This window comes from Kryptolebias marmoratus, linkage group LG8 (assembly GCF_001649575.2).
Source record: "Kryptolebias marmoratus isolate JLee-2015 linkage group LG8, ASM164957v2, whole genome shotgun sequence".
NCBI lineage: Eukaryota > Metazoa > Chordata > Actinopteri > Cyprinodontiformes > Rivulidae > Kryptolebias > Kryptolebias marmoratus.
This window is the reverse complement of record NC_051437.1, coordinates 21013160-21028580: the sequence shown is the minus strand read 5'-3', so window position 1 is coordinate 21028580 and position 15421 is coordinate 21013160. Positions and strand designations below refer to the sequence as shown.

At 37.6% G+C, this 15421-nt stretch overlaps 1 protein-coding gene across 8 annotated transcripts in view; it reads right to left on the bottom strand.

Annotated features, from left to right (window-relative positions):
* Positions 1–15421, bottom strand: part of kazna (kazrin, periplakin interacting protein a) — a 151592-nt gene that overhangs the window by 73733 nt on the left and 62438 nt on the right. The window contains exon 1 of one of the 8 annotated variants that reach the window (XM_017417725.3): positions 3456–3572. The exons of the other annotated variants lie outside the window; for them this stretch is intronic. Within the exon in view, the coding sequence (XP_017273214.1) occupies positions 3456–3549 (94 nt within the window). The 5' untranslated portion in view covers positions 3550–3572. Of the gene's footprint in view, positions 1–3455; positions 3573–15421 lie in introns of those variants that run through there. 8 annotated transcript variants of the gene reach the window in all.

The following is a 15421-nucleotide window of genomic DNA, read 5'->3' as shown; positions in this document are numbered from 1 at the left end:
TTGTGAGAAAAAAACTTGAAACCTCAAATGGCAAAGGAATAAGAACACAAATGAATCTGGATACAACATTGAAGAAACAGTGTTCCTCCTGATCAGCTGCCTTTAGCACAATTTTCTGCTTATTCACCCCCAACACTGCAATGATAATTTCACCAATAGCCCTGTTTCCAAAAGTTCTTTTCTGGAAAGTCAACTAAAATCTGTTTACTGACTGACTGGCTGTGAGGAACCTTACTAATCTTAAAAGAATCGAATAGAGGATGTTCTCCCTCCCACTGTGACGCTGGTCTTAACACAAACACTTCAGCATCTGTCATCTGACCATTAGTTAAATAATACATGTCGCTGTGGGATGCCTGTCACACCCAAACTCCTCATTACTGGTGCTGTGTGGAGTGAGAGGTGTTGGAGAAACAAGGAGAACTTTTCACACAGTAACATACAAATTAACACACATAAACAAAAAAGGCCCGTCTACAAGGGTGAACTTGTTTTTCAAAGGCTTTAAATGAAAGCTCACAGACATCTGTGGATTAAAGAAAGTTCCCGAGACTGTGTGGAAAAGCTGAGTGTGCGCAGATTAAGCCTACTTTCGCAAATTTCAGTAACATTTAGGACATCTGTCAATTTTTCACTGATTAGATTTCGCACCATGTGTGTCAAATTAAGAGAGTGCGTGTAAATGTTTGTGTCTTGACGTCTGCTTCAGTCTCGCAGCTGCAGACGCTTGCACTAACATCCACACTTTGACGGGCCCGAAAGTCACAGTGACCCAGGGCTATGGGAACATTTCCCATCAGAAGCCTGTTACACCGCAAAGGCCATTTTACTCCCAGAATAGCAAATCTGCGGAAATGTAATCTTTGAAGTCTCAGCTAAAATAGCCTGACAGAGCCATTTTCTGGCGGAGCAACAAAAGGAAAGCTTAGAGACTGGAGCTAAGTTTCAAATGACTTAGTTTATAGGTTAAACTGGAAAGAAAAAGGCTTTTAATTTGTGTTTTGAGGTGAATGGCATTGACATATTAGCCAACCTATAACTGTGCTGTGCTTTTTGAGAACGTAAAGTATTAGTATGAAAGCAGTCGGTCAGCAACAACATTTGCAGTAACAGATAATTGCAACTCTATTGTTATTATCAAGTGATGTGAAACTAATGTCTGTATTGATTACCTTTGCCAGTGGTGCATTGGCAGTTGCAGCTATTAAAACACCCGTAAGGTAATTAAAAAAATGTGTTTGTAACAAACAATTTTTATTATTGATATGTAAACCTTTCTGAGAAGCTTGAAACCAACACTGCAGATAACCCCAACGGTGTATTAGAGTAACAGAAATCTATCAAAGTGTCCCAGTCCACCAGCTGCTCTCTCATTGCCCATTTCTTTTATCAGTTCTCTCCTGCTCGAGATAATTAACAATTTGGTAAGGCCTAATCCTTTAGACACAGGAACTGATTTGATTTAACCTTGATTTAACAGGAAGAAACCCCCTGAGATGCAGGCAGGAGGTTTATATATTGGACATGAATAGTAAAGCGACTGACAGAGAACCTGTGGGAATTTGATAACCACCATCATCTGCACTCCCAATCTGGCAAGGTGTCAACACAAGAACAAATGATTGCTGCTGTCACGGGATAAGGACACGGGGTTGTGAAGTGTCACTACGTATACACACAATCGTTTACACACATCATAGGACGAAAATAGAAGCACATGTGCAAGCAGGTATGGACAACCATCTGTACAGCTGCAGCTTCCCCTTTCTTCTGCACCACTGAAGAAAACCATCTGTTCAGGACCTCTAAATAAGTGAAGTTCATCTGTTGTAGTCATCATCTGGCATAATATTCAGAGGCACGGTTGTCTTTTTCAAAATGAAGCACGAATTTGGGCAGCTGTGGTCAAACTTTTTGTTTCTGTGAAAAGTTACATGAGTAAAAAAATAGACTCCTAAAAGACAAAAAGTTTATTTAAATGTTAAATAAGAAAAGATCATTTGGTGTTAGGATCTCTAAAAAAAATAACACTCCTTTTGTGTTTAGATTGCATTGCAGACAGTAAAAAAGGAGCTATTACAAATAAGAATAAAACACACAATTTTTTTTTTTTTTTTACTTGGGGAGCTGTTTGCAAAAATAAAAAACTGACTGGGGTCTCTGACCTTTTGAATGCCACTGTTTATTCAAAAATGAAATGAAATGTAAAAAGCATTCCAAATCAACATCTGAAGACAGTACTGAACAAAATAGAAAACCCAAAACAAAATAACATCTTTCAATTTCCTCAGAAAGATCAAAAGGTTATGTAAAATCTCTAAGTAACAGCTTAAACACTTCTAAAAACTACAGTACAGAATCAAATTGATTATCTTAAACATTAAATAGAACAATTGCTGAGAACCAAAAGCAAACGTCTAGATTTAAATATATTTGAATATAATGCCCCAAAAGCTAAAATCAATGTTCCTTTTTAGGCATTTTTTGTGCAGTTGATTGTTTTTTTTTTAAAAAAGTGAACACTTCATTCACTATATTTGTTGCAGAAACATTAGTGTGCTGAAATGAAACCGCAGGATTATAGCTAATTTTTCCACTTTGAAATTCCTAAAGCTTGTGACACTGAAAAGGTGGTCTCATTCAACATGAGTAAATTAAGGTGAGCAGCTAAATGGGTGCAGGAAACGACAACCTTGGAGAACCCTGAAACAAAAGGAGAGATGACAGGTCTGAATTCAATTTGCAGCACAAACTGAACTGAGTCCTGCTTATTAGTTTGAGTCTTTTATGGCTAGCTGAGCGTTAATGTGGTTGACACAACAGTGGCGTTGAATTAGGTGTAGCTGAAAGCCTGTCCTTTTCCTGCAACAGCTTCAAATGGATCCTTTTCTTTAGTAAGTGATGCAGCAAAGCATTCAATACCACAGATTTTAATCTCACAACTCAAGAGCAAACTGAACATCAAACAGTGGCAGAATTTGGGTCATGACGAGTGACTAGCAGTTTTCATTTGTACACAAAGCAGCAGAGGACTAATGGGACTGATCAGTGTTATCTGATGTGACACCAGTTTCGTTCAGCATCAGGACATCTGGATTCTTAATGTTCTCAGCGTGGTCCAGTGTCGCAGGTCTGCCTCAGCTTCATTCAAAACAAAACTCCTCTTTTAATCAACTGACGTACCCACATCTGGTGCCCTGAAAACAATGCCACACAAACAAACTCTTAAGTGCCTAATAATCCTGATACTCAATCCTTTTTTTTACCATTTTAAAATAAGAAGGCATTTCCTGGTCACCCCAACTGTTTCTGTCTGTCTGGGTAAAATGAACTAGTTTGCCACTGCCATTCTCCAAACACACTGCAGTTAAGTCCAGAAACAAGCAAAAATAATAATTAAATAAGAAAAAAAAGCACAATGCCAGCTGGGTATGAGTGTGTTGGTCAGCCGTTACCTCTATCCGTTCCCATTTTTCCAGGTTCAGGGCTTATGCATATCCAACGTGGCAGCCGTTCAACAACACTACAGCAGGATGAATAGTCTGTCATCCCTGCTCCTTTCTCCCCCTCTTCACTCTGCTCTCTACCTCTTGCTGGAGCTGTTTGCTCAGCTGTTCCCCTTTCTGACCGCATTTATCCCAGATGAGCGGCGCAGCTTACCCCGTTAATCTGTGTGCGACTATGTGTGCGCCTGGGTGTGTGTGTGTGCGTGTGTGTTCACGTCTCCATTCAAAGCATCCTCTCATTGCCCGCCTGATGTCCATATAAAGACACGCCCTGATCAACAGACACACACACCACTACAGAGTAGACAGACAGTACTCATGGGCCAGACATTAAGTGGAGGTCATTTAAACCATATTTGAGGTTCATAAAATATCGATGGGTATATGTTAAGGTCTGAATCTTACAGTCAGCAGTGTCAGCTAATACCTGCCCTCCAAGAATCCCATCTTTCTGCAATGATCTTTTATAAAAAATGGGAATATCTATGTGCTTGTGAGTCTTGCTTGATTAAACGGTTGTTAACGTGAGAGTGGTACAGGATTAGAATTGTCTTGCGTGTTTTATCTTGTCCTTTTTAATAAAAATTGAGCCATGTCATAATTCCAAATAAGTGAAAAGTTTCAACACTGTTTGAAGCTGACAGACATTAAACTACTGATTGTATATTGACGGAAAAATAGACTAAATAAAACTGAGACTGGTACACAGAGTGGAATAAAGGGGCTGATAAAAAAAAACCATGTGTCTTCTTTTTTACTTAGAATTTTCTAAAATATACATTTTCATCCAAATATTTTCAAAGTAAAGGTGATTCATTGTGCAGCAAATACAAGAAATAAGCACACTTCTTAATTTTTTATGTTTTTAGTGGATCAACTTTTATCTTAGCATTGCATATTCTCACCTTAATTTGCATGTTTCCTTCAACCACTTTCAGAAAAAGGAAAAACATTCTGGGAGTTTTGTAAGAATAAGAGAGGACTAGTTATTGTCCCCTAAAAACATAGAATAATGTTCTTTTTGATTTGAAATCTCCCACATGGAAGAAAAGCCTAAGTAATATGACAGCTGGCCAATGGTTGGCATACAAGTTAAAATGCCAGTGACTACGTGCATCAGTGAAGGCTCAATAATGCTTGGCTTTCACTATCAGCCCATTGTTTCATATTTTCAAGGTTACCATTAAAAGCTTTAGTGTTTATGGCCATTATTATGCCCATCTTTATGAGGATATTTGAGAATGGCAGTTATCACTTGTGCACTCAAGTGTTGGACCAATCAATGCTCAGTTATCCCATCTGGACCAGCCACAGCACAGTTAAGTAAGATATAAAAAAAATAAAGACCATATTCAGTTTTGTATCTGTAGTGGTTAGCAAACACAAATGGGGGGCTTCTTCCAGCAATGATAAACTATATTAAAACATAAACAGGTGTTTTAAAACCCTATCTGAATTTAAAAATGAGTTTTATCATACTCATAAGGAAAACTGCCACTCATCATTAACCTGAAAGGCTAGAATATTCAATGATGCTTGGCTCCAGCATCTGGCAGCATGACGCTGCCATAGTTAGCTCTGTTAAATCTTAGCAAGAAGGTCCTGAGCTTGTATCTCAGCTGGGGCCTGAAGTTTGCAGATTCTTCCATACATGCATACATCTGAGTACTGCAGTGTTCTACCACAGCCCAGAAACATGCATTTAGAATAATTTGCCGTTCTGATTGAACATTAGGTGTGAATTTATGCATGTAAATATGCATTTTGCCTGCCTTTGTGTTCGCTCGGTGATGAACTGGTGACATGTCTTAGGTGTCCCACACCTCTTGCCCACTGACTGCTGGAGATAGGCCCCAGCTCTCCATGACCCTGAACAAGATTAAGTAGGCACAGAATATGGATAAATGGATGGATGGCTTCATAAAGATTCATGTTTTTATTTAGTAAATATGCCTGATTTTACCAAGGCAGCTGTAGAGTCACAAAATGCATCACATTAAGATACGTTAGAGCTTAATATTAATGCTGACTAGGGTACCAGAGATTTTGTTTTCGATTTTTTTGTTTTTCTAAAAAAAACCCACAAAATTCAGGGTCAAGAGAGAAGACACTCAAACAAGTTTTGCTGGCAATTTCTTTTGAGTATTATTTAGAGAATAAAATTTGTGACAAAAACTGATCCCTTCTCTAAAAATAAATTGTTTAAATACATTTAATTGTCAAACTGTGTAGAATACACTTTTCCAATTGACTGCTTTTCAAGATTGTTAAAGTGTAAACTACTTACTGAGTATAAAATATAAACTAGCTGCATTCATTTAACTAAATACACTTACAATAAACTGGAACATGAAATGTTTGACAGCAAATGTTTGGTGTGCATGGTACAAACACAGAGCCTGGTTCAGATGAACAAAGGCTGTCCTCTGGTCCACAGACTGATGGTAAACGTTAACTGTGTCCAGACATGAGCAGCTGCTGTTATGTTTCAACCAATCCCCAGCGTCCTATTTGTCTTCCAGTAAGTGTGCGTTTGTCAGTGAGAGAAGACAAAGTGCATGTCTGCTCAAGGATAGAAAGTGACATAGTGTGTCTGATTCGAGACATTTTACCATACATTTCACAAATAAAACAATATAACTCTTCTCTTTTGCAAAAAATAACAATTTATCCCTTCACGCAAAAAAAAAATGCACAATCACAGTCTCTTTTAAAGCTTTAAACCCTGTCCTTCTGTAAGTATTAGCAAAAAAGCATTACATGGTGCATCAGTTTCCCACAGCTGTATCTATTCTGCATGTTTCTTCTGCCCCAGTGTTTTCATCAGCTTATAAACCCCTTTAAATTTGAGATAAAATCCCCACTACTCACCCACAGTGGCCTCAGTGAAACAAATAACCCCTCCTACACCTCTGTGAGAAAACTCTTTATGCCTTGACTGAGATTTATGCCATAGATGATAAAAAAGAGCAGTGGGGAGCTAGGAGCTTTGTTTTTCTAAACACTGGCTGTTTTGCTATCCATCACTTCTGCAAGAAAGGAGACTGAACTGCTTCTGTAACTCCAAGGCCACACAGCCGCTGCTCAGTCACAGCTCTCTGCTGTGAGCTGTACACGTTACTGTAACTTCATCTGATTATTTTCCACGTGCTACTAACAAAAACAGGCACATTTCTTGATTCCACACAATTAAAGGTAAAAACAATGTCAGCACCAGTCACAGAGGTTTTAAAAGGTTTTTTATTTCTGTAAAAACAATTTTTTATTGTTTTTGTGTTATGGATCAATGTAGTGAAAAAGTTAGATATTTGAGCAACCATTAAGTGGCTTTCTAGGCAATGTATACACAGTAAAAAAAAAATAATAATATGACACCTAAAGACTCTGGCCCTTTTATTGAGTGATTGTCTTCTGATCATAAGATTTGTGTTGCAGTTCTGTTTTCTAATTTATACTTGACAATTTAGAAATAAATCAGTTCCAAATTAGTGCAGCAAAACCATCAATATCATCTGTTTGCTTTCATGTGTTCTTCTTCAGCATCATAATATGCCATGAACCATCCTTAATGCAGATGTCCAAGCAATGTACAGAAATATAGACAGTCAGCTGCACATGTCTGTCTATTGCAGGTAACATACTGACTGTGTATACCTACTTTACACAATCCCAAAAACTGAACTAGTCCTTTAAACAAGGAAGAAAAAAGACTGAAAGATAAAGTGCCAGAACCAAACTAAACAATTCTCGATAGTAAGTTATTTTAACACCACAGATTAGATCAGGCAAATGTCATGATTGTGATTGTGATTTTTAAAATACATTTACATCTCTGACACAAAAATGTCAGAAATCAAAGCAGATATTTTTGGTAACGTAGTAACAATTTTTTTCTGTTACAGCCTATAAATAGAATAACCACATAAACAACTAAAGCACTTTCAGAATGCCATACTGTATCAAAAATAAAAAAAAATATGCAAAACGCTTCTGTCTTTTGATATGTTTTTTGAAAATATTTTAAATGTGTTTTTATTTTTGAATTTACATGCTCGCTTGTCTACTCATTTCTTATTCAGTTTTTGCATTTAATAATGTTTTTAGTCACTTCATCTACAAATAGCTCAATAATTAAAATCTGCATCAGCACAGGAAGTCAGAGGTTCACACGCTAAATATATCTCACCCCCCTTGCAGCAACCCACCACCACACACTGGTGTTTTGCCTCTACATGTCTCTTGAGCTTCTGCTGCATTTATTAGCTCTAACTGCAGAGCATTCACAGTTTATCTCCTTCAGACTGCACACTATACTGCATGGGACAATTTTGTTGCTTTATTTTGACACAGCTTCAGCTCCTGGCAGCAACAATGGAATTCAGACATAAATGTGGAGTCCTGGGAATTAGAGGGGGGGGGAAGCCAGAACTGAACCTGTCAAAAAGAGAAACATTCATCATCTTAGCTGTCTACATGAAAGAGTATGAAGATCGTTCTGTACGGTGAACTGGGATGCTGTGTGGGCTACATGCAGGGGGGGTCTGAGAATTAATTTGTTGTTTTGAATCCAAAATACACATTTTGTTATGTGTTTTTAATAAAATAAAGAGCTAAAAATAAATGCTTTTGAGATTCTTTTGTGTGTGTAAATTATAAACATACCTTTAACTACATTCACTAGAACAAAATCACTGAACTGCCAAGCCTTATTATATGAAAAACTGTCTTTGCTTGAATAAACAATCAGCCTAATCAGTGAGCATGCAGGTAAATGAAAGTAAAATATTCTAATTACAACAAAAGGATGAAATAGAAAACAATTAAGGCTTCGGGTTTTAGTGACTTAATGCCATGTGACACAAAATTAACTTAAAATTATACCAAATTGTGACATTTGATACTGAACAACAAAGTAAAGCATTTCTTAGACCCTTTTCACACTGGATGACGACTCTGTTATATTCTTCACAACCTACACAATTGAAACATGACTGGATTTTGGCAAATTTGGAAAACCACTTTCCTCCAACAACGTCATTGGTCCTCAATGGTTGCGGTGATTCTTAATTTCCTCACTTGAATCTCAGAGGCTTGCAGTCCTCTCACTTGAGTTTTGATCATGTTTAAAAACTCAACAGTCTTTCTCTCAAAATAGTCACAAAGTCATTGCGGGTGTCTCAAACACTTCTCAAGAGTCCATGAGCTGTATTTTGACACATACATGGAAGAGCTTGTCCAACAAAAAACATGTCTAAGTTAAAAAATTATAGTAATGATGATTAATTATTGAAACACTGGTCTTTGTTTGTCTGTTTCCTTTTAAAAAGTATGCTCCTGTAGATCCTTTGTGCCAAAGTAGGTACATAGTGAGCCATTTGGGTGTGATGTGAGTGGAAATGGACAGTGAAATAATGTGCACAGCCTAGAATACAGTTTTGCAATCTAGGGTCACAAAATTAAGCCATGGTTTTGAAAAACTGTTTACACACAGCACAGCTTGCTGGTCATTTGGTCACAAATACAGTACTTCGAATTAAGTGAGTCTGCAACTGAAAATGTTTGTATTATCTTACAATATTGAGTTAAGTTTAAGTCATCACCTAGTCTCCAACAGCAGAAGTCCAGGAAGATACTACGTTTAGGAAAAAAGGTATGTTGATACACAGGGGTTCATTACTTTCTACAGATTGAGTAGGGAAAATTATATCCTCTTCTTCACAAAATTCTTTTAGAGTGGATCCAATGTTTAATGAGTTGAAAATTCTCTTTATCATCATCAGGCAATAAGGATGTGCAATTAAAGACTCCTGTGAGCTAAAACTATGTTTCTATATCAACCTATGATAACTTACCAATGTCTATGTCACTGAACTGTGAACATTTGTTAGGTTACATCCAACTCATGAGTACAATTAGGGTTATTCTCTGGTTCAGTATTGCAGAGTCCAGCCCCTACTCAAGAAACTCTGCTGCTAATAAAGCTACATTGAGATGCAATAGATAGCTCCCTGTTTTAATGGTGACTGATGGAGGGCGAAGATGCATTATTGCTCGCAGTTCATCAAGTTAACTTTGCACATTAGGAAGTTGAATTAGTTTCTAGGAGATTCTATCAGTGGTAATTACAAGATGAGCAGAGATATAAAGGATGGTGGGAGTTGGAGGTCCTGGTGGATTAACCCTTTGTCCTTTCTTGCGTGTCCACACCCAGGATGTAAGTAGGGGCATAATTTGTTTAAATTAGTGGTCAGGACAATCTTAAAGTGAGCCTAATTTACTTTAAAGAAAATTTAAAAAAAGCATTGTAAAAATCTAATTAAAGAAACTCAAAGAATGATTGGGTAGGACTGACAAACTTATTCAAAATAATTAACAAAAAAACAAAAAAGTTAAATGATGTTTGAAGTTCTCTTTCATGTATTTGTAAGTTTCTGGTAATTTGTTTCTGTTTTGTTGTTCTTACTTCTGTGATTCCTTATACCTCATCTTGGCATGCATAAAATCCAGATATGACCTAACGTTTACACTGTGATTCCTTTGCTTGAATCTTCTAACTACATGTCTGTTTCTTTCTTCCTCTGCTCTCTCTTCATCTTCTCTCTTTCCCTCTCTTCCAATTTCCTTTCCTCTCATCGTGCCCATCCACTGTTAGCTGCACTGCAGATTGAAGTAAACCCAGAAAATCCTCTTCATCACACAGTGCAAATACCATCTGCACTCCGTTTGCCCTTAGTCCCTCTTAACAGCCAGATATACCCTGTAGCATCCGGGACAGCAATGGAAACTTTAACATACAATCTGCAGAATGTAGACACAAAACATGAAACTGCAGGGCAAAAACGTCTGCTTCGTGGATGTCTGAGGAGTTAAACTTGCCGTTAAATGCTGTAATCACACAATAACAATTTTGTCTGCCCATAGAAAATCTTATAACCTTGCAAACTACAAAATGTAATGAAAGTCTCAAACTTAAAAAGTAAAAATGCTTGTCTTTACAAATGGCAAAATTGATTTCTTGAGAATTAATGAAAGTGTCTTTAAAGATTTTAGCTTATAGATTTAGCTTTTTTCCAGAGGTGATTTTTAGTGTCTGAGCAGCAACTCATTAACATTGGTTCAGTGGTCTGTACTTTTAAATACAGCCAAATTTAGCTTTGTAAGTCAAAGCTAAATTTGGCTGAAAGTTTTACTGCACATCTTTTCTACACATTCCTGCAACAATGACTTAGATAGCATACTGAAATGAATCTGCTTAAAAATGTATCTTATCAATTTTGTTTATGTGCTTATTAAGTAAACATGTTATGCCTTGTGTCAATTTTCACATTTCCCAAGAAAATATTTAGGTAGAACAGGAGGGGGAGCATGTAACATGAAATACTTTTACAAGTCTTTTTGTGGCCCAATTTACTCTTTTATTCCTCACTGTAGAAATGCTATAAGTTGCTTCTTGCAGCTGAACCGCGAGGGCCATTCCCAGATTGCCTCAAAGCGATTGAACATATTGCTCAACCTCAGAAGGCCAGAAGAAATTACTTAGACCAAGAAAAGTATGAAAGATGTTGTAGAATTGGCTCTCAAGTACTGGCCTGGATCTCAGTGCCAGACTGCAGCTGCTCTTTAAAAGTCTCAAAATAAGATTCCCACACATGGTTGACTATCAGTCCAAATGTGGCCAGTTGTGCCAGTTCTGAGCTCAAACTTGCCCAGGTCCACACAGCATAAGCGTCAGAAGTGACTCATCAAAAGAAAGCTGATATCAGGTCACATTCATTAAGCAGACATCTGGGAGGAGATATCTTGTTTTATTCCAAAAAATTACATTTAAAGCTTGTGTATTTTATGGTTTAGGATGAGAATGGGTGAGGAATAGTCAATAAATCTTATTATGATGTCAAATAATAAAAATATAAAAGATACCTTTTATACTTAGTGAACAGCCAACTGCCCACCTCAGAAACAACTAATGTCCCAAAGGCCATTTGAATAAAAGCTTGCTGTGCGTCAGTGTGTCCTGGGCAGTTGGTAATGTCATATTTCCCCTGCATTCAAGGGCAGTGTAGTTAAAAAAAGGACATCAATATTCCAGCAACATAAAATGGTTTGTTCATTCAATAGAATCTCCATGAAAGCATTAAAACAAAGGCTAAAAGTATGAAGTGGCACAGAATATACGTAATTACTCTATTAGAAGCTTGTGGGCTTTAGATTTTATTCTTAAAATAAAGAATTGTGTTGCTTTTCAGATATTCTGAATATATATATATATATATATATATTTTTTTTTTTTTAAGAACTCCAAAAGCATGAACACAAATAAAAATTCATTCTAACACATTCTCTTCCTACCGATAATGCAACACGTACCTCTTTCTTCCTGCTGCTCACAGTAATGTCAGGCACAAAAGTTAAAAAAATATTTTTCATCTATCAAAAAAATGGTGCAATTGGCTTTGAATTTCATGACCCGAAACCAAAATGGAAACTCATAAATACACGTGCAACAGGGCCAGACACAGAGATTGCTGATCCCACACCTATCAGGGACTAATAGCGCTCCACTTGGATAATAAATACAAGGCACAATTTTGAGTCAAAACTGATTTTACCACAGGCACAAAATAATGGAAAATCTACCTCATAGCCATCACCGGCTAGATTCAGCTGGTTACCCAGGCTGTTGCCTTATACCTCATCTTGGCATGCATAAAATCCAGATATGACCTAACGTTTACACTAATCTCACAGTGTGAGGAGAGGCCATCTATGCTCTGTGTGTGGGCAGGTGTCTGCATGTAATTACCAAAGAAGAATTGACTTGCACCTCCAAAGAAACAACTGTGGTGGTGGAGCTGAAAGGCAGAAATAAAAGACAAAGCAGCTGGGTTCCCTCATCTAAAATTAAGAACATTAATAATTAAATTGCACAATAAATAAGGGTGTGCTGGGGGTTTGGGTGAAGTGTGTGATTGGGGGTTGTGTAGAGAAAAGGGAAAGAAACAAAACAGACAGCAGTAGCAAAGCTAAAAGGGCAAAGCACAAAGAAAAACACAACCCGGAGAATATATAAATGAAAATGAACCTGACAGCTTTATAAAAAGCAACTTTAAAAAAAGATGACATTAAACATGCTGGACTGTAGCTACATTGCACTGTTCATGGGCAGCATGGAAATATGAAGGTTTTAAAGTTTATTCTGGAAAGAGGCACAAAATAAAGCCTATTTATGTCAAGTCACAGACTTGTATTTGTGGTAAATCAAACGAGGGTGGTCTTAGGACTAATTAAAAAGACATGGATAGAAAAAAAAGACAACTTAACAAGCGCCCACAACATCTACAAAGACTGCCATGTCTTTGTGGTCACAGATGGTCACACAGAGCTCTGAAATTGTTGACCTTGGCATTGTTTACTTTAGTCAAAACCTTCAAAGATACATGACGGAAGCCGTGCCAGAAACTCTACCTCAGTCTCCATGGAGACGGTGGACTTTTGACTCAGAACTTTCCAGACATATTACAGGATGAAGCAGAGGGTTCTACCTTGCTGCCTCGCTCTGTTTGCTTCCTCGCCACTTGTGGATTCACAAAAGTGCAAGAGCGGGAGAGACAATCAGAAAAGAAAGAAGAGATGGGACCTAAAAGATGGGAGAAATTATTTTAACACTCCCTGCAAATCACAGTCTGACTGAGAAATAGGGCACCGAATGCGAGTGAAAGGGAGGAGAAAAGTAGGAATATAGAGTGATGAAAGGAGAGAGGCAGAAAGGTTAACAGAGAAAAAGGATGAAGAAGAGAAATTACTACAAAGGCCATTTTTCTTAAATGTCAAAGATTCACACAGCTTCAGATTGACCACTGCTCAGCTAATGAAACGGTGGACTCACTAAACTCAAGGTCACTTTTTCAGTGAGCCAAATTTACTTTATTTGAAGACTGGACATTCAGATCACACCAACATGTTTCAAACCTTCTCTTTTGATACATAATCCTCATAGAAATGGACCTCATCATTGTGCTTTCAGAACTCAAAAAAATCTGAGCTAAAACATCTCCCACTGACCTCTTCTCCGCAATCAAATCAAACAATTCCCAAATGCTCAAAAATTTAAACACACTTGAATACCCGAAACCAAACCCCACAATACAAGCGAGACGTGCAGCTTATCAGATGAAAGGTTGTGTTAGGCCTTGAACACCAGGGTGAAGATGATGAAGGCAAAAGTATGGACAGCCACTTTGGCCACTGAGCTGAAAGAGTTAGACTAATTGAGCAGAAAATAGAAGAATCACGAGCTGCCTATCTCTCTGCTCGTTGCAAGCAGAACAGCAAAATTAAATGGAGATAAATGGGAGGGCAGGGATCATCTGAAATGAAAGGGGGAGTAGGGTACAAACTGTATAATTTTCATCCTTTCCCATCCCAGCTAAGACCTCTTCTCATGGCTATCAGCATTCCTAAATAGTTCCCATTATTAGCCAGCTAACTTGTTCAATATTGCAACATTCCTCTGAACACCTCTGTATCTGTAATCCAGTCAGACAGCTCCATTTAGCATGTCCAGGCTTACGAAGGCTAACATTCCTTCCCCTCCTGTGCCCACCACAGCTCTGGAGTCCGGTTTAGTTTTGATCTATTTCTGGCCCTACATAGCCTCTCCTCTCATCAGTTCCTCTCATTTCAGCCTCAGTCGGCAGCTCCAGCAGAATCCTAATGAGCAAAGAAAATGCTCAGTGCTTCTTTCAGCCCCCCCAACAGCATTTCACTGCTGAAGTCTCAAAGTATAGAGGCAACTATCAGGCATAGCAAGAAGACATGCTAAAACTTTTCGGCATGATTGTTGGCCCTTTCATTCTGAGAAGCTGATAACATCTTAAAGGGGGTTGTGAAGCTTTATGGTGAAGCATGTGAATGAGCTTTGATGCTGTAATCATGCGGGTATGATAACGGTGCCACTGAATTAAAGGGAAACATGCAGAAAATTACTTGAATCCTCAAACAACACTGACATGAAGCTGCAAGCCAAAGTGTGGACTTAAAGGAATAATCTGGTCATTTTTGAAGTGATGTTCTGTCAAATAGTAACTTATCAGCCGTGACATCAGTTATAAAGCAAGGAGCATGAAGGAATGGGCAGAAGTCTTTGTCCAGGCTAGGCTAATGGCGAACCAAACAAGGGCCAGTTTTATATCAATTTTTAGGCTTATAACATAACTCTTTCTCAAAACTGAAATATCAGTGGGAAAAAAAATGCTACAATATCTAAACATCTACATGACACCAGTTGTTTAACTTGCTGTTTCCTCAAATGAGCATCTGTGTCACTGAGTAAATATGTGTGCTGAGCATAGACCAGGTACTGAGAGGCTGCTAAATGTATCAGTCTGCTGGAAGTTAAGTAGACTTTTAAAATAACTAGAGGTGCTAATCAGGTGGATTAATTTAGCAACCTCTCAGTACCATCTGCATATTCTCAGCACACAAAGATTCAGGTTGTAATACAGGTGTTGTTTAGTTGAGAAAACAGCAACAAACTAAAACAATGTTGTCCAAAAATGCAGAGGTTGAATATATATAGAGTTCTTTCAGTCTGGTGTGTTGATTTTGAGAAAGAGTTGTTTTTTAATCTTAAGAAGTAATATAAAAAGGTGCTCTATGACTGATGTCATGTACTGATAAGGTACAAACTAGTGATCGCCATTTGACAGATTAACACCTTAAAACTGACCAGACTATCCCTTTAATTCACATGATGCTTCAACTTGACACTTTAATATGTGAACTATAACTGTTTTTCTTTCAATGTACTAAAATAAAGAGCTTGTAGAGTAAAACAATGTTTAACCATCCAAATAATTTTGTCTGGGGTGTGTGTTTTCATTAATAATTCAATACTCCAAACATATTTACACTGT